A 20,508-nucleotide genomic window follows, 5' to 3' on the forward strand; every position below is an offset into this window, starting at 1 on the left:
TAAGGTCCTACAAATAGTAAGATGTCCAGATAAACTGTTGTGGTGATGTTGGGTGAGGGATAAATATTGTCCTGGACAGCGGGAAGAACTCCTGTGCTCTTCTTCGAGATAATGCCATGGAATTTCTTACATCCACCTGAGACGGAAGATGAAGCCTCAGTTTAATGTCTCATCTGAAAGAGTGCCACACTCCTTCAGTACTGCACGAAACTATCAGCTCAAGCCTTCTGACTCAGAGGCAGGAGTGCTACCAACTGAGCCACAGCTGACACAATGATATGCAGAAATGAGGTAGCAATCGAGGAATAGACGGACACTTTTGCAGCTGCAGCTGAGTGTGTTGCCTTCCTGGCATTAGGATGAGGGATATAAAGGAATGTGTGCAAAGAGTTTGGAGAAGGAAAAGGAACAGGCACAAGTAATAAAATTCAGGTTCTGCAAAGAGTCTTTCAGTAATTAGGAGACAAACTGAGAGTTAAATATGTTTTAAAAATGTTTATTGAACATTTTCAAACTTTTAGATAAGTTCTGTGTGGGAAATGCTCGTTAATGTAGAATTAGTAAAATAAAGAAGGTAAATAGAGAGATGGTACAGAAAGAAAGGATTTGGATATTTGGGATATTTAGGACAGAATTGATCTGCACAGAATAAACAATCTACATCTAAAAGAAAACCAATGTCCTCACTGGAAGTATATACAAGTGCTCTGGGGAAGGGTTTAAAATAATATGGCAGGTAAATCAGAAAAGGCAAGGTGGGTAAGCATAATGCAAAACTGAAAGGATAAGGACAGAGGATCAAGTAAGGAGAAAAAAAGAATACATAACAGCTCAAAAGAAAAGGGAAATAAAAAGACTAAGATTGCCAAAAAGAAAGAGACCATTGGAGTTGTGCATATGTAAATGCATAAATGATTGTAAATAAAATTGGTGAGCTCAACGCATAAACAGATTTGTGAGTTAGGCTAGAGCAAGATTAAGCCAAACATGCCTGGTTACAAAATATTCAGAGTGGATAGATTAGTCAAAGATTGTGTGACAGCATGAAACAAAGATTTCACTACAGCACTGATGAACTTGCATGTAAATCCCAAAGTGGTTTAATGAAGTACATTTGAAGTGAGGTCCCTGTTGTAATACAAGGAAGTGCAGCAGGCAACTTATTCAAAGTATGGTCCCCCACTCTTCTTAAAATAGCGCCATAGGATTTTTTTCTCCTGAGAGGGCAGATCTGTGAGGTTTGTTTAACATCTCATCCAAAAGACAGACTCTCTGAAGTCTCAGCCCAGATTACATGCTATATTCTTTGCAATGGGTCTGAAACCAGGAATTTTGGATTCAGGGGTGAAGAGTGATGCCACTGAGCCAAAGTTGATGCTAGAATATAAGGGTGTAGGTGATGATGAAAAAGTTAGTTAGAATTAAGAAATAAGAAGGGAAACATTACTCCATTGATCAAACTAATGAGTGGCATTAATTATCCAGAGATAGATTAAGGTAACATTCATGTAAATGGCTATATAGAGAACATAGACTTGTTCGCAAACTGGACAGACAATATCAGATGAAACATCAGTGAAGAAATGTGAGGTGATATTCTTTCTCCCTAAATGAGACAGAAAAGATAAACAGTAAAACTTCAAAGAGTAGACAGCAGAGATAGTTAAGGGTTAGGATACACAAATCTTTAAACATTTGAAGAACAAACTGAAAAATCTGCAAAAAAGCACATGAAATTCCAGATTTATATATAAGGGCATTGCAAAATGGAACAAAGAGGGAAAACTAAAATTATACAGATCACCGGTTAGACCACAGCCGGAATATGGTGTCCAGTTCTGCATAAATTGCTTTTGGAAAGACGGCAGAGGAGGTACTGAAGACACTTACCAACATAATATCAGGGATGAAAAGCTTTGTCTGTGAAGAGTAACCAGAAAAACTGTGAGGCTGCAAAGTTTGGCTCTATAGTGCTGGTACTACGGGAGCTGATTGAGTGGCAAAATGGCAAGCGGGTCCACTCCCGACCACTTCTGGCATGGCCTGTGGTGATCGCCATGTTTTTGAAGGTGATATCAAGGGAGTTCAACATGTGTGCAGAAATATGCACAGTAAACAGATCATGATCCCAGTCAGCATCAAATGCTGATTTGACGGGTGACCTGCCATTTTAGACCTCACCTCTCTAGTTAACATCTCTTCAACAAACACAGCTAAATATGCATTCACCTGCAGGAGGGGCTAAAGGCCTGCTACCCAGCCAGGAGCAACGTGTTCACTGGCTGTGTTTCACCAAGGAGATCCCACCGGCCAGACAGACCCAGCAGAGGTGGCGGCACAGTGGTATACAGTTGGGAGGGAGGTTCCCTGGGAGTCCTCAACATCGACTCCGGACTCCATGAAGTCTCATGGCATCAGGTCAAACATGGACAAGGAAACCTCCTGCTGATTACCACCTACCGACCTCCCTCAGCTGATGAGTCAGTACTCCTCCATGTTGAACAGCATTTGGAGGAAGCACTGAGGGTGGCAAGGGTACAGAATGTACTCTGGGTGGGGGACTTCAATGTCCATCACCAAGAGTGGCTCGGTAGCACCACTACTGACCGAGCTGGCCCAGTCCTAAAGGACACAGCTGATGGGGTGCCAATCAAGCGGGCTGTTTTGTCCTGGATGGTGTCGAGCTTCTTGAGTGTTGTTGGAGCAGCACCCGTCCAGGCAAGTGGAGAGTATTCCATCACATTCCTGACATGTGCCTTGTAGATGGTGGACAGGCTTTGGGGAGTCAGGAGGTGAGTTACTCGCCTCAGGATTCCTAGCCTCTGACCTGCTCTTGTATGGTCACACACAATCCTGACTTGGAACTATATCGCCATTCCTTCACTGTTGCTGGGTCAAAATCCTGGAACTCCCTTCCTAAAAGCACTGTGGGTGTACCAACCCCACATGGACTGCAGCGGTTCAAGAAGGCAGATCACCACCACCTTCTCATGGACAATTAGGGATGGGCAATAAATGCTGGCCTAGCCAGCGACGCCCACATCCCATGAATGAATATTAAAAAAAAAAGAACTCTGCCACCTCTTGGAACTGGACCTGCAGCCTCTGAGCAAGGTGAGAACGATGCTGCCAGTGGCCGTCAAAGTGACCAGGGCCCTGGAACATTTGCGTCACCGGATCTTTCCAGGATGGAACAGGTGATATTCAAACATATAGTTCGCTGTACATAGCTGCATCTTGGAGGGCACAGAGGGAACTACTTTGTCTTCTCTCTAAACAGTGAGATGCAGGCAGAACGGACAAGTGGCTTTGCCAGGTCAGCGGGCTTCCCATGGTACAGGGAGTCATCAACTGCACGCATTTAGCCTTGCAGATGTTGCACCTCAATGGGGAGATGTACTGAAACCACAAGGGTACCATTCACTCAATGTGTGCAACCACGGCCAAAACATCATGCTGATGAATGCCTGCTATCCTGGCAGTAGTCATAATACTTTCTTCAGTGCCAGTGTGCAGTTCCAGCGATCTTTGAGTCACCATGTCGAATCTGAGGGTGGCTGCTGGGAACAGGGGCTATCTGTGGTACACATGGCTGATGACTATCTCTGTAATCCCATCACACGTGGCCAGCATTCATACAATGAAAGCCATGGTGCGACGAGGAATGTCATCGAGCAGACCATCAGTATGCTGAAGCAGTGGTTTCATTGCCTGGAATGCTCATGGTGGGCAGGGGAGAGCCCTCCAATACTCGTCAGAGCAGATGTCCCGACTCACGGTTGTTTGTTGCACCCTCGGCAACCTGGGATTTATGAGGATGCAGCTCTTGCCATCAGGGCTTTGATGACCACCTTAGGAGGAGGAAGAGGAGGAGGAAGCGGGAGAGAAGAGGCCACCGGCACATCCACGTTCGGACAGGCTTTCCTAGAGTGTGTCATCAGACTCCAGTTCCCCTGAATGAAACCCCAGATTCCCACTTCTCAACACTTCCCCACTTTAACATCCCTCCCTTAAGGACCATGACTGCAAGCTCTTGGCCACAATCCTGAAATATAAGACATCACAAAACAACCATTCATGACAAATTTATTCAACAACACTTCCAATACTCCACACAACACTCAACTAATCACCCTTGTGCATTCCATTTGTGCCTGTCTTGCAGGTGACTTTGCCTGTCCTTGTGATCCTATTGAATGCTACCCAGTGGCTGCAGCATAGCTAGTAGAAGGCTTTCAGTGGGGGTGACTGCAGATGGTCTTGCAGGATGCCCTCAATCAGCTCTGGCCCTATCTCACCATCTACTTCTTTTAAAACCTAAGGATGCAGGCCATCATGTCCCGGGGACTTGTCAGTCTTTAGTTCTAACTGTTTTCTCAGTACCCTTTCCCTGGTGATTGTATTTGTTTAAGTTCCTCCCTTCCTTTCACCTCTTGATTTACAAGTATTTCTGGGCTGTTATTCGTGTCTTCTACAGTGAAGGCAGACACAAAATATCTGATCAGCGCTTCCGCTATTTCATTATTTCCCATTATTAAAATTCCCCAGACTCTCTCTCCAGAGAACAAACATTCACTTTAGTTACTCTTTTCCTTTCTAAATACTTGTAGAAACTCTTACTATCCGTTTTTAGACTTCTACCTAGCTTTCTCTCGTATTCTAATTTCTCCCTCATTATTTTTTTCGTCATTCTTTGCCGGTTTTTAAATTCTGTCCAATCTTCTGATCTACCACTAATCTTCACAGAATTGTAAGCTTTTTCTTTCAATTTGATACTATCCTTAACTTCCTTCTCCTAGTGTCTTTCTTTCTCACTGGTGAGTGTTATGAAATATCTGTGTCTGCCACTGCATCTCTACTGTCCTACCCTTTAACTTATTTTCCTTGTTCACTTCAGCTAGCTCTGCCTTCATTCCCTTGTAATTGCCTTTATTTATGTTTAAAACACCGGTCTTAGACCCATACTTCTCACACTCAAACTGAATGCAAAATTCAATCATGTTGTGATCGCTGCTATCTAGAGGCTCTTTTACAATGAGGTCATTAATTAATCCTGTTTCATTGCACATTACCAGGTCTAGTTGGCAAAAATTGTCATCTAAGATGGCGCTCACTGACTTTAACCATCGTGTGAGGTCACTAAACTTCTTGCAGCACTGCAACCACGACCTCGGTGCCAGACTGTTGGCAGTGACTTCCATGACTACATGCACTCCATTCCTTCTAAGCAATTGTCTGGAAGGTTGCCTGGCCCCGGAGGGAAGAGAAGCAGTTTCCTCCAGTTCACCTCCAGCACTGCATCCCAAAACCAGGGACACACTCTTGTTTGTTGTGCCATTTTGGGTTCTTCCTGAAACTTTTTTTCAATGTTACCCAATCACTTTCAGCCCCTGCTGCAGCCAGAATACACCTCATCTTTAAGAGATGCGGTCTGCCTTTAAGTAGTGCAGGCTACCTTTATTTGATGCTAGCCTTGCACAATCTTGGGGTCCCTGCTGAGACGTGCAGCTACTCAGCAGCACCTTCACAGTGGGGTTGCAGGCCCCAAAAAGGAAACCAGCATGAAATTTTCGTGCTGCCTGCATTATTTTGGTCAGGCATGGGATAATCACTGCATCCCGACGCCCAAATTCGAGGGCTATCCAATTTAGCCTGAAATGTTTTTAATGTGCGTTACAGGAGCTGTTTTGCTAAGATAAAAGGGGGAAATTATTTTCAATATTCAGTAAGTCAGTAACTAGAGAGCATACATTTAAGATCATCGCCAAAAGAATGAGATTAATTTTTTTCATGCAGAAGATTGTTAAAACATGGAATTCCCTGCCAAAAACAGTGATGGAAACAGAATCCATAATTACTTTGAAAACTGAAGTCGATAAATATTTAAAATAAAATAAGAGGAGATGGGTAAAGGGCAATGATATGGGGCTCAGTGGATAATTTGTTCAGAGACCTGGTGTTGATGTAATGGACAAAATTTTCTCCTTCCAGGTTGTAAAATTATTCTTTTGGGCCTCCTTATCTCGAGAGACAATGGATACGCGCCTGGAGGTGGTCAGTGGTTTGTGAAGCAGCGCCTGGAGTGGCTATAAAGGCCAATTCTGGAGTGACAGGCTCTTCCACAGGTGCTGCAGAGAAATTTGTTTGTTGGGGCTGTTGCACAGTTGGCTCTCCCCTTGCGCCTCTGTCTTTTTTCCTGCCAACTACTAAGTCTCTTCGACTCGCCACAATTTAGCCCTGTCTTTATGGCTGCCCGCCAGCTCTGGCGAATGCTGGCAACTGACTCCCACGACTTGTGATCAATGTCACACGATTTCATGTCGCGTTTGCAGACGTCTTTATAACGGAGACATGGACGGCCGGTGGGTCTGATACCAGTGGCGAGCTCGCTGTACAATGTGTCTTTGGGGATCCTGCCATCTTCCATGCGGCTCACATGGCCAAGCCATCTCAAGCGCCGCTGACTCAGTAGTGTGTATAAGCTGGGGATGTTGGCCGCTTCAAGGACTTCTGTGTTGGAGATATAGTCCTGCCACCTGATGCCAAGTATTCTCCGAAGGCAGCGAAGATGGAATGGATTGAGACGTCGCTCTTGGCTGGCATACGTTGTCCAGGCCTCGCTGCCGTAGAGCAAGGTACTGAGGACATGATTTTATTATTCCTATGTGGCCTTTTGAAATAATAATATATTGCCTGCTGTTACTATAGTAACAAAGTAGCACAGCAGTAAACGTCTTCTCTAAACATCCCAGCAGTTACGAGTAAGGCTACTAGTTTGCACTTTCATGGAAAGACATTGGAATCCTGGCCTATAAGCCATGTATTTCAGGAATATCCTTTAATATAAACAGAACTTGACTTATTCAGTTGGCATAAACCAGTAGACCTGATCATATTTGGAATTTTATGCCCCCCAAACGAGTGGGCTGGTGACCGGGGGTGCGTGGGGGGGGGGGGGGGGGGCGGCTATTGGGGTGCATAAAACTGAGTCGGAAGCGGGGGGTCGTTCCCGCCCCTGCTGCAATTTTATGCGGGGTGGCAGCGGCGAGAAATGGCTGGCCCGCACCAGGCCAATCAAGGTCCTTAAGTGGCCAATTAACTGCCACTTAAGGGCCTCTGCCTGCTCTCGCAGATATTTTACCTTTTGTTGGCAGACAGCTAAGGCCTCAAAGCCTGGCTGGTGAAACCAGGCAGCCTTCTTGCAGGCTGGGGTGGGGGTGGGGAGGTGGGGGGGCGGGTGGTGGGGTGAGGCCCTCCTGATTGGTCACCTTGTGCCCATGCAGGTCCGCCCCCGAAGCCCCAACCGCCCACAATGCACAATACTACCCCCGCCCGCCTCTCCAGGGCCTGACCGATTTTCCCCGGTCAGGCCCTCAAAACATACCTTAAATTCTGGGGCCGTCCTTCATCTTCCTTGCGATGGCTGGGTCTAGTTCCAGCAGTGGCCACTGCTCCTGGTGGCGCTGCCGGTATTAACAGCTGCTGGCCCGCTGATTGGCCGGCAGCTCCATTAAGCGGGACTTCCTGCCTCAAGGAGGTGTAAGTCCTACCCAAGACCAATTAAGGACCTGGAGAGCATAAAATCTCGGTCTGGAACCCCAGGGCTGGCGGAAGCGAGCTCGCCACCGACATTTCGGCCAGTGGATGGGGATTCCCGCCCAACGAAAAATTCCGGCCCATGAGTTTGTAAGTTGGCACAGGCCAGCACTGCCAAGCTTACTGGATGTGTGAAGGATCTCTCTGCTTTCAGTTAGGTCTTGGGTGAAGTATTCCGAAAAAATATTTTGGCTGGAGTAAATGTTCAGTCTCTTTCATCATTTAGAGAACAAACTACTTACAAGCACAAGCAACAGGACATGTGCTAAATTTGTACACTGCAGCAAAAAGAGACAAGAAGCAGGCAAAAAAAATACTGTGACTGGAAGCAAAGAACAATTACAATGAACAAACAATTTACATGCAAGGCTGTAGGATTCAAATGCCTGGTTTAATTCTTATATCTTGACTAACTAGTAGAAAAAGCAAAAAGAAGAAAAATGCAAGTGGATTTTATTACAAATTTCATATTCTGAATTACCATTGCATAGTGCTTAATTGCTCTTACCAAGTTCCACATCCTGGTCATCCGTGTAAATGAGGATGATGTTTGGTCTGATATTCCTGCGGTCTCGCTGAAATCGGCCTTTCAATCGCTGAGACAGGACGGCTAAACCAGGACTCACAAAAGCTACAACACCCAACACAATCAATCCAAGGGCAAGTCTTGACGGTAACATTTTGAATCACTAGAGTTCTCCTGTCCTTCTGGCGAAGGAAATTCTTTCCTTTGTTTACTTTCAGTTCTGCAATTTAAAAAGAAAGCAGTAATGAAGCGTCTGACAAGATGTGTCATGTTTGGTCATTCTTCTTCCCCCAGAACTGAGGAAACTAGCTCCATGCATTGATAGTACAGTATTTCCTTTTTTTTTAAACATTTGATTTTTACATCAGTACAAATTTGTAGAATATTCTTATATTTTTGAGGAGTAAATTGGAAATGACCTGTTTTCAGTCATCAAGGTAACTGAAGGGAGGCCCAAAATTGTGCCTTGGGCTTTATTTCAATAATATAGGTGACCTGAAGGTGCCTGTTGCACCTCCAAAGGCAGATTGCTGGTTTCAGCAGATGAATTTCAGGCCAGTTGCCTCATTAGCAGTGATCCTCAGGAAAGGCCTGGAGAAAAAGGGGAGGTAAAAGAGCACAACAGAAGGAGGGATTGATCATGGGTTGGCAACAGACCTCCAAAGTGGTGTGAAGTCAGGAAGAGACTCCTGCTTCTCCTAGCTCCACATCAATTGCAAGAAAAATAATGTGCCTACATTTTTGGTGGTGACTACTTCTAAGCTGCATCCAAGCTTGGCAAACCTGAGTGGAGGAGGATCGACCCATTTTGCTCAAGCAGCCCAATTTCATGGAGGTGACCTAAATCAAGCATAAGGCCCCTCATCATCATATGCAAGGGGCCTAATGCCTGTTTTAGGTAGCTGCCCCGAACACCTGAAAATCATCCAAGGCCAATATGGTGTTGGATGGGGAGCAGGACATCGGCCTTCAAAAATGGTCATGCTTGACCCGATTTCTTTCCGGAAAGTAGGCTCAAGAATGATTAATTTCTACCGCCTTCGGGCCATAATGGCACAGTGGCGCAGTGGTTAGCACTGCAGCCTCACAGCTCCAGCGACCCGGGTTCAATTCTGGGTACTGCCTGGGTGGAGTTTGCAAGTTCTCCCTGTGTCTGCGTGGGTTTCCTCCGGGTGCTCCGGTTTCCTCCCACAGCCAAAAGACTTGCTGGTTGATAGGTTAATTGGCCATTATAAATTGCCCCTAGTATAGGTAGGTGGTAGGAGAATATAGGGACAGGTGGGGATGTGGCAGGAATATGGAATTAGTGTTTCTTTTGGGCCTCCTTATCTCGAGAGACAATGGATACGCGCCTGGAGGTGGTTAGTGGTTTGTGAAGCAGCGCCTGGAGTGGCTATAAAGGCCAATTCTGGAGTGACAGGTAGGTGGTAGGAGAATATAGGGACAGGTGGGGATGTGGCAGGAATATGGAATTAGTGTAAGATTAGTATAAATGGGTGGTTGATGGTCGGCACAGACTCGGTGGGCCGAAGGGCCTGTTTCAGTGCTGTATCTCTAAACTAAACTAAACTAAAAAAGCACTAAAGTAAAAAGTAACAATTGGATAAGAACTGCAGTAGTATTATCATATCAAGTAAATCATGTCATGCAGGCCCCCCAAATGCCAAGAATGAGGCACATTGGTTTAGTCTTATGAACATTGAATTTTTTACTGTTGCTGGAGTGAGAAAATGACTTGTTGAACAGATCAGCCGTGGCTGGAAAAAACATTTGCATACTAACAGATGGTACTCGTGTCAACAAAGGACCATTCCCTGACACATTCAACCCACAGTGGATATTGATCACCAGACAGTGAGGGGGTGGGGAAGTGAATTCCAGGGCTTGCTGGGGTGATGTAATCCACAGGGGCCAGCACTGGTTGGGCCTGCATGTCACATGACTAACTGGCTGTTGCAGGGTCTTTTGAACTAGCTATAGAGAGTTTGAACTGGAAAAAGACTGTTTGCTCCTGGACTGAGAAAATCTCTCCTGTCTGCTCCCATCTCTTTCTCACAAGCCTCTGAATCCACTGAAGACACATGAACTCCAAGAGAGAAAAGTCTCCTACAGCGAACAAGGTTTAAGAAGAATACTGGGCCCCAATGAAAAGCAAGAACTACCTACAATCAAGGACTCTACAGTGACAAAAACTCTTCAGATATTGCCTCAAACTTTTTCCACTTTATTTTTCTTCTGCTCTTTTCTGTCTCTATTTGCATGCGTGTATCGTGTATGCATGGGCGCATCATGTTTCTGTAGATGTCAACCAAATTAAAGTTTAATAAATTTCAACCTTTCTTCTTCAAACCTAAGAAAACCTGTTTATGCTGGTTTCTTTACCCTTTAATTGGAAGTTAGTGAACAAGGATTCACCAAGGGGAAGCTTTAAATCCGGTGTGTTTAAAATTAAGCCCTGTTACAGTGAATGCTGAGAGGGACCCCTAGACACCTTTCTCACCTGGTCATAACAACCATAACAAAAGGGAAAATACATGTTGAAAACAACCAGTTAAAATATGCATAACAATGCATTATAAGATTTAGTTTATTTTTCAAAAAATGTTTACAATATCTAATAAGGATCAAAATTGCTATTTTGAATCAATTAAAACATGGAAAACAAATTGAAGTAAATTAAGTTAAAATGAACAGCAAGGGGAATGCATACTGTGGGTTGGCATGTTAGTGATTGTTTCAACAGCAGGGAATACCTGGTGTTTAAGAATCTTTGACCTGGTTATACACACAATTTGATGTCCATTATTCAATAGATGCCACACTGGTCTTTTCCCCCAAACAATGTAAATTTAGACAGGGCCAAAGAAAGTTCAAACAATAGCAGTGACTACTGACTGTGTCCACAGCATTAGAATTTTGTGTGAAGTGCAGAGATGGTGTGTGAATTTAGAATCATGATTCAGAATATGTGGATTTTGTAATACTATGATAGCCAACTGTAATACAAGTACATTTTTAAACAAGAGCATTTGAATGTACAGGAGACGTATTAAACAACAGAAATAAAAACAGAAAATGCTGGGAATACTCAGCAGGTCAGGTAGCATCTGTGGAGACAGAAACAAAGATTTTGGGCAGGATTTCAGTCCCCTGGTCGAGACCCCGGCTTTGTGAAGACTTCTGGGTGCTGACCCCATACTGATGGGACAACGTGTATCCAATGCAACTTTGCAGATGCAAATCTGCTAATTGGACAACAGTTGCATTCGCCTTCCAATTAGCAGAATGGATGCGGGATGGAGGCGGGACCAGTTCGGGAGAGAGCCCAATTTAAAGGGACCATTGCTGAGGCTGCCATTCATTAACAGGCTAAGGCAGAGCAAAAGGCAGTGAGTAGGAAGAGGCCTCCATGTCAGGGTATCCCTTCCCAGTTGAAATTTGATACTTGACAAATATACAATTAGTTTTTAAGAGCAGGAGAGGTTTTCATCAGTAATTATAATGAAGTATGCCATTGAAAACTGTTACAGTCACTGTAGGTTATGCTGGAAGTTGGCAATGGATTGTGCACGAGCCCCCCACAACACCCCACCACCCCCTCAAAAATAAAGCCCTTGTCACAAGCACAGATTTTTGAAAGAAACTTCATATCAACGAACGAGACTAGTTAGTGAGATGACATGAGAAGAAGTGCAAAAAGGGGATATTGGCAGTGCAATGATGAGTGAAAAGGTTAGGAAGAAGTTCCATTAACTCCCCCAAAGGGGAAAGACAGCCTAACTGCTCAGGTGCAGATCTGCAGAGTTAAAACAGTGACAAAGGTTTCAAATGGTACAACCCCTTTAATAGTGTGGAGAGACCCCCTACGCTGTCACATCGTGAGAAGTCAACTGTAAGCCAAGGAAGGAGAGATAAGGGAAGGTGGCTATAAAAAGGGTCTGTACTTTAAAGGTCAGCCTGTCCTTTCTCTTTTACTATTCTGATAGACTTGTTGGACCATGACTTTTTGCCTTTACCTGGGTCAGCACTGTGTCCTCCCTCTCCAATGCTCCTCTGCAATTTGCTGCTGCTGCTGCTGCCTACTTTGCGTTTTTTCTGCTGCTGGCACTGTGAGGCCCATCTCCCAATCTTCCATTGTGATGCTGCTGTTTGCCTCTGTCCCAATGCTGATGAGTGCACCCCACAATGACACCACCTCCTCCCTCATGTCATGTTTCCGATGGCGCTTCAAACCCAATATCCCCTGTCCCGGTCAAAGATTGAATTCTGCCTCTGGAGTGAGCCATTAACGAGCTCGGTAAGGACCTTAAGTGGCTAATTTAAAACATTGGGCAGGCTTTATCTTCTGCCTTCCATCAGGCAAATTGAAAATCCAAGCGAGCCAGTCTTGCATCGGGAAACCAGCACGCCTATCCTGGGGATAGGTTTCCATGGCCACCTGCCCCTGAAACCGCCCTCTGTCGCTTTTGAAAATCCAGCCCAACATTTCAGGTTGGTGACAGTTTCAAGTTGACCAATGGGTCTTAGACCTGAAACATTAACTCCGTTTCTCTCTCAACAGGTGCTGCCTGACCTATTTCCAGCATTTTCTTTTCTTATTTCAGATTTCCAGTATTTAGCTCTTGCATTAAACAACAGCACTGGATATACTGAGATTTATCTATATTTTGTTATTTTTAGTATTTCCTCTACCTGCCTCCCCACCCAAAACAAAGCAGAATAAAGAACAAGCACGACAAAGGGAAAGGGGATGTATTGCCTGGAATTGAAATGACCATGCATATCCGAAAACTAAATTTCCCTCTCCTCCATTGATAGGAGTGTCCTGGATCAAACCACAGAAAGCTCACGGCATAGCATCTTTTTAATTCAAATCTGAATTTACAGTTGGACACCATAGGACAGGAAGCAGCTTAACAAATTGCAAAAGTTCAGCATTAGTATGAAGCGATTTTGATTTCGTGAAAAGGCTAAATTTATAAAGGCCTGGATTTTGTGCTTGTAAATGTTCGCAAAACTGCTAGGATTCACTGTCATTACTCTATGGGACTGACAGCAACTTTCAGCATTCACACATGCACAACTAAACATGAAAATCCAGAAATTGCTGTCAGTGATTCCTTGCTCCTCCACAGGGTGTGCTGCTGAAGTCTCACAGATGGAAATTTTAGAAATCATTTGAATTGACATGAACTTCTTTTTACGCTATTAGTCTCACCTTGAAAAAGTTATGCCTTTGTTGAAACGGGTGTAACTGTTTTCAACGGCATACTTCATTATAATTACTGATGATAACCTCTCCTGCTCTGAAAAACTAATTGTATATTTGTCAAGTATCAAATTTCTCCATAATAACGAAATCTCCATGGCTTTTTAAAATAATACAAAAGAACATATGATATTTCAGCTTCTACCTTTATCTCATGTATACATCCCAAACTTTATTTCACTTTCTGTAAAATGTATAAAAAAGTGAATGATGATTAGTGCTTTTAACTTCCTGCTTTGCTATCTATGAGAATTCTTCAATGTGGTTGGCTGCTTAGCCTACTTGATGATATAATTTTGCTGGACATCAGAGATTGGGACCAGAATTAAATTATCAGTACAGGTGAAATCCATGACACAGATTACAAGATCGTTGTGAGCAGCTTTCTTCGAGTTCATTAATGAGCACTGTCACTTTGCCGCTGACCGCAAAATCCGGGCTAACATTTAAGTCAAGTTTTACAGCCCAAACTGACTCCAAAGTGAAGTACAGAGAATCTTATTCCACATTACTCCAGTATGCCAGGCCTGGACTCTGGATTCAGGGTTCATTTGTGCTATAACTTCTGTGTTGGTATAAAGCAAACCAGTTCTGGTGTAAATGGAGGAGTTGTTATGAGAGAATTGCATAATGCAAAAAAAAAACTACACACGTAATTCAACATATACTGATTCTTCTTTTATAAAACATTTACTGTTGTTTCTCTGCATCACACCTTCCTTTCCACAGGAAAATAGGCAGGTGTCCCACTCCAAGAACTCTCCCATTGACTTCCTAAGTAAATATTAGCTATGCATGAGCAAATGGGAACTAATTTTCTCTCATTTCTTTTCCATAATAGTTTGACTGGTAGCAGAGTCATCATCTGGGAGGCTGCCTGCCTTGTAACACTACATGACACTGAATGTTACAGCATAATGTCAATATACCAATCTCAATCTACATTTTATACCACTTTACTTCACTAGCCCAGGCATCTTCATACCCACTTTATATATTTGAACCTTTCAGTCTACTCTGCCCCAGATCGCCAGTACAATAACAAGCTGGTGAGTTTGCACCACCCTTCCTAAATCCTCCGCTCCTTTTGATATTGTAGCATAAAGTGAGCCCCTCATTCTATCTGCCATATGAAGGTGCAGACTCCTTAAAATAGGAAGTGAAAAGGCCAGCATGGAAGTATGCATACTGTACATGTCGCCTTTCTCCACTCCAATGCATTTAATAAACTACAAGAGTCTTTATTTACAACTAGCTTATATAATGATAGTTCGAATAAAACTATATTGTACACATATAGGATTTAATAAAACTTGAACTATTATATATACAGAAATACTTAAAGTACTAATGAGTATGAAAATTAATTCATGTATTTTCTGTTTTAATTGTGCCTATAATGATCATTTCTTACTACCCTGTTCTACATATTACACTTCACTGTAGACACCCGAGTTAAACGGTTAATAACAAAGACTGGCCTGTCTGCAAACTATAGATCCGTTAGTCTGGAAGCTTTAATTATCTCATTCTTTTCTGTTTTTTTTTCATTATCATTGTTTCTTCATTAATCTTGGTAACGTAATATACAATAAACAGTTATCTTATGAAATCATTTACTTCTAGAGAGTGAAAGTACAAACCTCTAAGGTAATAATCATTACCCTTCGATGTCTCAGCTGTGGCTTTTGTTTGAACCATCACCTTCATTCAAACTGTATGAAGCTTTTTTTTTAACCCTATAAATTATCACAATATCAACATCCAGCTGGATGCAGAAACAGTGACTTTTTAAAAAATTAAATGTGCTGGTAGACATTTCTAAGCATTATCTTACCTCATCTGTTGAGTCCTTTCTACAGCTTCTATCTCCAGAGCTCTCAGTGCAGTCTCTCAGTGCTCTTTCAGATGCTGTCAGTCAGTCACATGAGCTCAATATCCCTGGCCCTCACAAATGTACTGACTTAATTTCGCTGTTTTAGCTCCTATACATCCTGTTCCAATAACTGAAGCTGGAGGTCATGCTCTGCAATTTACCACTATGTGGCCGTTCTACCTTGCAGTTAAGCTGAGATTTATTTTGAATATATACACTGCACTAGGGATTTAAATACTGAGTAACAATAAAACATCCTGTCATCTATATTAGACTAGTCTTTAATCCTCTGAGAGCAGCAGAGGCATTGGTGCAGCTTTTATATTAAAGCAGGTCAGTACTGTATTTCATTGGCCAAATGCTTTTAACACTTTGCTTTTATGGGCCATTTCTTCTCAACAAAACATGTATTTTAATGTAAGCATTTCTTAATTAACAAAACGATAAACTTTATAAACGTATTTAAATTATTTTTCCAAAATTATGGCACAGTTATAAACAGCTGAATTCCATCAAGATTCTACAACTAATTCAATAATTAAGTTTACATCTAAAGACCTTTAAAATTCAGAGCTTTTACTGCTCTCAGGTTAGTACATCTGATCTGAGTCATTATGTTTCTTATAGCGGCCATCCCAAGTTGCATAAGTCTGCATGTGATCATTCATGACAAAGATATAAAAAAGGAATTGAGCAGATGAGCCATAATTTGCTTCAAAATAATGATGAGGTTACTGTCACTCCCCACTATTTATACACAACTTCAGGTAAAAAGCAAGCGTGCGATTAAACTCAAATATCCAAAAGATGGTGTCCAAGTTGCACCATTCCACAAAAACAGCATTGCACTATGTGGCTCACCATTAAAATGCATTGAATGCTGTGAAGTTGCTCTATTTGTGTGGTAGCAAAGAAAAGTTCCCTGATGAGGACTTTCCGTATTTTGGTCTTCGCTCTTAGACGGGCAAGGTTGAAAAACCTGCCACCTGATCTTGCATGGAGGAAAATTCCTTCTTCTGAAGACTTGAACGCATGTGAGAGCAGCAGGAAGAAGAAAATCCCAAACAGTGTAGGTGCGAGAACACAGCCCTGTTTCACGCCACTCAGGATAGGAAAGGGGTCTGATGAGGCGCCGCTATGCTGAATTGTGCCTTTCATATTGTCATGGAATGAGATGATGATACTAAGTAGCTTTGGTGGACATCCGATCTTTTCTAGTAGTCTGAAGAGACCACGTCTGCTGACGAGGTCAAAGGCTTTGGTGAGATCAATGAAAGCAACGTAGAGGGGCATCTGTTGTTCGCAGCTTTTCTCCTGTAGCTGACGAAGGGAGAACAGCATGTCAATGGTGGATCTCTCTGCTCGAAAGCCACACTGTGCAGACATGCTCGGCCAGCTTCTGGAGCCTGTTTAAAGCGACTCGAGCGAAGACTTTCCCCACTATGCTGAGCAGGGAGTTGTTGCAGTCACCGCGGCCAACACACCATTAACATATTGTTTGCCTTTGCTCCATGACCTCTTGGTCAGCTATGTGGCCTTGTCCAATCTACACCTTCTCCTTTGTTATCTCTTGCCCCACCCCTGGCTCACTTGCTTATAACCTTTGACATTTCTAATACTTGCTAGTTCCGAAGAAGGGTCACTGACCCGAAATGTTAACTCTGCTTCTCTTTCCACAGATGCTGCAAGACCTGCTGAGATATTTCAATGATACACTGGTAATGGGGGAGGAAGTTGAAATCCACCATTAGCACATGATATAATCACAGGATAGCATTTATAGAAGCTTATCAAAAACAAGCACAAAGGGGTACCTAGCTCCAGATGATAGGGTACACAAAGAAAGACTTGCATTTATATAACAACTTTCACAACCACCAGACATCCTAAAGTACTTTACAGCCAATGAAGTACTTTTTGAAGTGCAGTCACTGTTGTTGGAAATGCAGCAGCTGATTGTGCACAGCAAACTCCGACTGTTTTGCTGTTGATTGAGGTATAAATATTGGCCAGGACACTGGGATAGCTCCCCTGCTCTTCTTCAAAGAAGTGCTAGCCATGGGATTTTTTATATCTACCTGAGAGAGCGGAGAGGGCCTCAGTTTGATGTTTCAATTGAAAGACGGCACTTCAGCACTCCCTTGGCACTGGAGGATCAGCATTGATTTTTGTGCTCAAGTCCTACAGTGAGACTTGAACCCACAACGTTTTGATTCACAAGAGTACTACCAACTGAGCCACAGCTGACACATAACCATGCCAATGTCACTCTCACAGCATGACAGTTCAGCATGCAGTAAACAGGTGAGTTATGGTATTAACATCTAAATTTCATTGCCTTATAAACTGTATTGAAGTGAATAAATATCAATTCAAAATTGTCTACAAGGCCTTTTGTGGCTCATTTGCTATTGCTCCATTCCTGTTTCCACACTAACTCTATACGGTCCCTTCCTCCGCCTTGATTCTCAGCCTACATCATGGTATGCATAATTGGCCCTTCTACCTGGTAGAATGAAATACTGGAGATCCTTCCCTTGGCAGAATTCCTCAGGCTGTTGAGCATTTTCTCAGCTGCTCTCACATCCTTTCACCATTGATCACAGCATTGACTATCTGCTGTCTCCTGCCAAGCAGCCCTGTTGGACCATCTCTGGAAAGGGTGACCTCAGTTTCCAAGCAGGATAACCTTCCATTGCTCTGCTTCTTATACAAGTACCTCCAAAGCAGTGATCAGTAAGCGGAGATGTTATTAGATTAGATTAGAGATACAGCACTGAAACAGGCCCTTCGGCCCACCGAGTCTGTGCCGAACATCAACCACCCATTTATACTAATCCTACATTCCTACCAAACATCCCCACCTGTCCCTATATTTCCCTACCACCTACCTACACTAGTGACAATTTATAATGGCCAATTTACCTATCAACCTGCAAGTCTTTTGGCTTGTGGGAGGAAACCGGAGCACCCGGAGAAAACCCACGCAGACACAGGGAGAACTTGCAAACTCCACACAGGCAGTACCCAGAATTGAACCCGGGTCCCTGGAGCTGTGAGGCTGCGGTGCTAACCACTGCGCCACTGTGCCTTGACCAAACATTCATAAGGTTGTGCCTAACAAGTATTAAGGCGTCCTTCAAATTGGAGCTGCATTGTATGTCATTTCCCACTCCACTTATGTAGAACTTTGCCTCACTAGTTAATGTGGCCAACCTTGTAAAATCTGTTGAGGTCGTCTCAACAATACTTTAGTGAGTCAAAAACTCGCTTCGCTTCATTCCAATCATATGACTTCAGAGACAGCCTGAGAAAATTGATCCTGATTTAAATAAATGTTGTATAGCAGAAAATGTGAGCATTAAGAAGGAAAGAAAGGAATGCAGGCCACTGAAGGGTTAAAGGGCAGAATGGAACTAAACTTGCCAATTTGCTGCAGAGGGATTGTGACCTAAATGTACAGAGTTGTGGTTCATACCATTGCTATGCATTGAGTGACTTTCATCAAACACAGTGAAAAATAGCTTCATTAGATAAACTTTGGAACTTTGCATAAGAAATTAGGCAAACGCAAGTCAGATCTGGTCAATCACATATTGATTACTCTGTTAGTCAAAAGGAGAAATTTAGCCAAGTGCTAAAAACCAAACTACAGCTGACTTCTGTATAATTGGTTGCTAATATAATAAGTGGAGAACAGTAGGGCACAGCTGCAGATTCGCTTAAATAAATGTAGATTTAATGAACCTTAGGTGTTCCAGTTGACAACAAGATGGCAAACCATTGTGTTGATTGATAAAGGTATGATCTTAAATCTCAGCTTGGCTGCACATAATTTTCTGACTCTGAACTGATTTTTTTTTTGATGCAGTTTGCCATCATGCTACTGGAATAATGTGTTCCCATCTTCCCCTATTCAGGGATGATGAATACAACACAAAGATAAAGTTATCAAGTGTAAACTTTCCAAAATGCATTACCATGTAAAACATTTAGATAAATTGTATCTCCTATGTTTTAAGACCACCTATAGGAAAGAACAGCTTGAACACAGGACATAAATTTGTGGGGTAAAGTTGCATTGACCTTTCTCAATGTCAGTTCAGTTTCATTAATCTGAAATCACCCAACTATTGATTTTGTACTTGAGCTGACTCAGAAGTGAGGCTAATCACTAATAAAATCTTGATAACTTAAAAAAAGGTTTGGATTGGAACAATTACAAGTACTAAGAGCAAACTTAGATTATGTGCTCAAGCCCCGGAGAGGTGCTTGAACCCATAACTTTCTGACAGGCAAAAGTGCTATCAACAGAGTCAAGCTGTAAATTTTGTGAAGCCCTGCACTGCCAGAAATCAGTGAACAGCAGTATTTTATTTTATTATTTCTCAGAATATGGGCATAGCTAGCAAAGCTGGCATTTAGTGTCCAACCCTAGTTGCCCTTGTGGTGGTGTTGGTGGGCCTTCTTTTTGAGTACAATGATACAGCCTGCATGGTGACGGAATACCTGATAGGTAGGTATTTCTAGAATTTTAACCCAGCAACGATGAAGGAACAGTGATTTATATCCCAGTCTGGATGGTATGTGACGTGGAGGTAATGGTGTTCCCATGCAGCTGCTGTCCTCTTCCTTCTAAGTGGTGGAGCTCACATATTTGGGAGGCACTGCTGAAGATGCCTTGGCAACTTGCTGTAGCTTATCACGTAGATAATACACACTGCAGCAATGGTGCGTAGTGGTGCAGCGAGTGAATGTTTGAACTGGTGGATCGAGTGCTGATCAAGTGCACTGCTTTGTTCCGGAAGGTGTTGAGTTTCTAGAGTATTGTTGCAGCTGCAGACAAGTGTTAGTGTTTATTTTATTTAGAGATACAGTACGAAACATGCCCTTCGGACCACCAAGTCTGTGCTGACCAACAACCACCCATTTATACTAACCCTACAGTAATCCCATATTCTCTACCACCTACCTACCTACACTAGGGGCAATTTACAATGGCCAATTTACCTATCAACCTGCAAGTCTTTGGCTGTGGGAGGAAACCAGAGCACCCGACGAAAACCCACGCGGTCATAGGGAGAACTTGCAAACTCCGCACAGGCAGTACCCAGAATCGAACCCGGGTCGCTGAAGCTGTGAGGCTGCGGTGCTAACCATTGTGCCACTGTGCCGCCCATCACACTCCTGACTTGTGCCTTGTAGGTAGTGAAGAGGCTTTGGGGAGTCAGGAGGTAAGCC

The 20,508-nt window shown here is 43.1% G+C and overlaps 1 protein-coding gene across 2 annotated transcripts in view; it reads right to left on the reverse strand.

Moving 5' to 3' along the window:
• LOC137378138 (extracellular sulfatase Sulf-2-like) overlaps positions 1-20,508 on the reverse strand; it is a 367,355-nt gene that overhangs the window by 127,352 nt on the left and 219,495 nt on the right. For both annotated transcript variants that reach the window (XM_068048257.1, XM_068048256.1), the window contains exon 3: positions 8,105-8,342. In XM_068048257.1, coding sequence (XP_067904358.1) covers positions 8,105-8,276 — 172 coding nt within the window. In that variant the 5' untranslated portion in view covers positions 8,277-8,342. The remainder of the gene's footprint in view (positions 1-8,104; positions 8,343-20,508) is intronic.

Source organism: Heterodontus francisci, chromosome 16, assembly GCF_036365525.1.
Source record: "Heterodontus francisci isolate sHetFra1 chromosome 16, sHetFra1.hap1, whole genome shotgun sequence".
In the NCBI taxonomy this organism is placed as follows: domain Eukaryota; kingdom Metazoa; phylum Chordata; class Chondrichthyes; order Heterodontiformes; family Heterodontidae; genus Heterodontus; species Heterodontus francisci.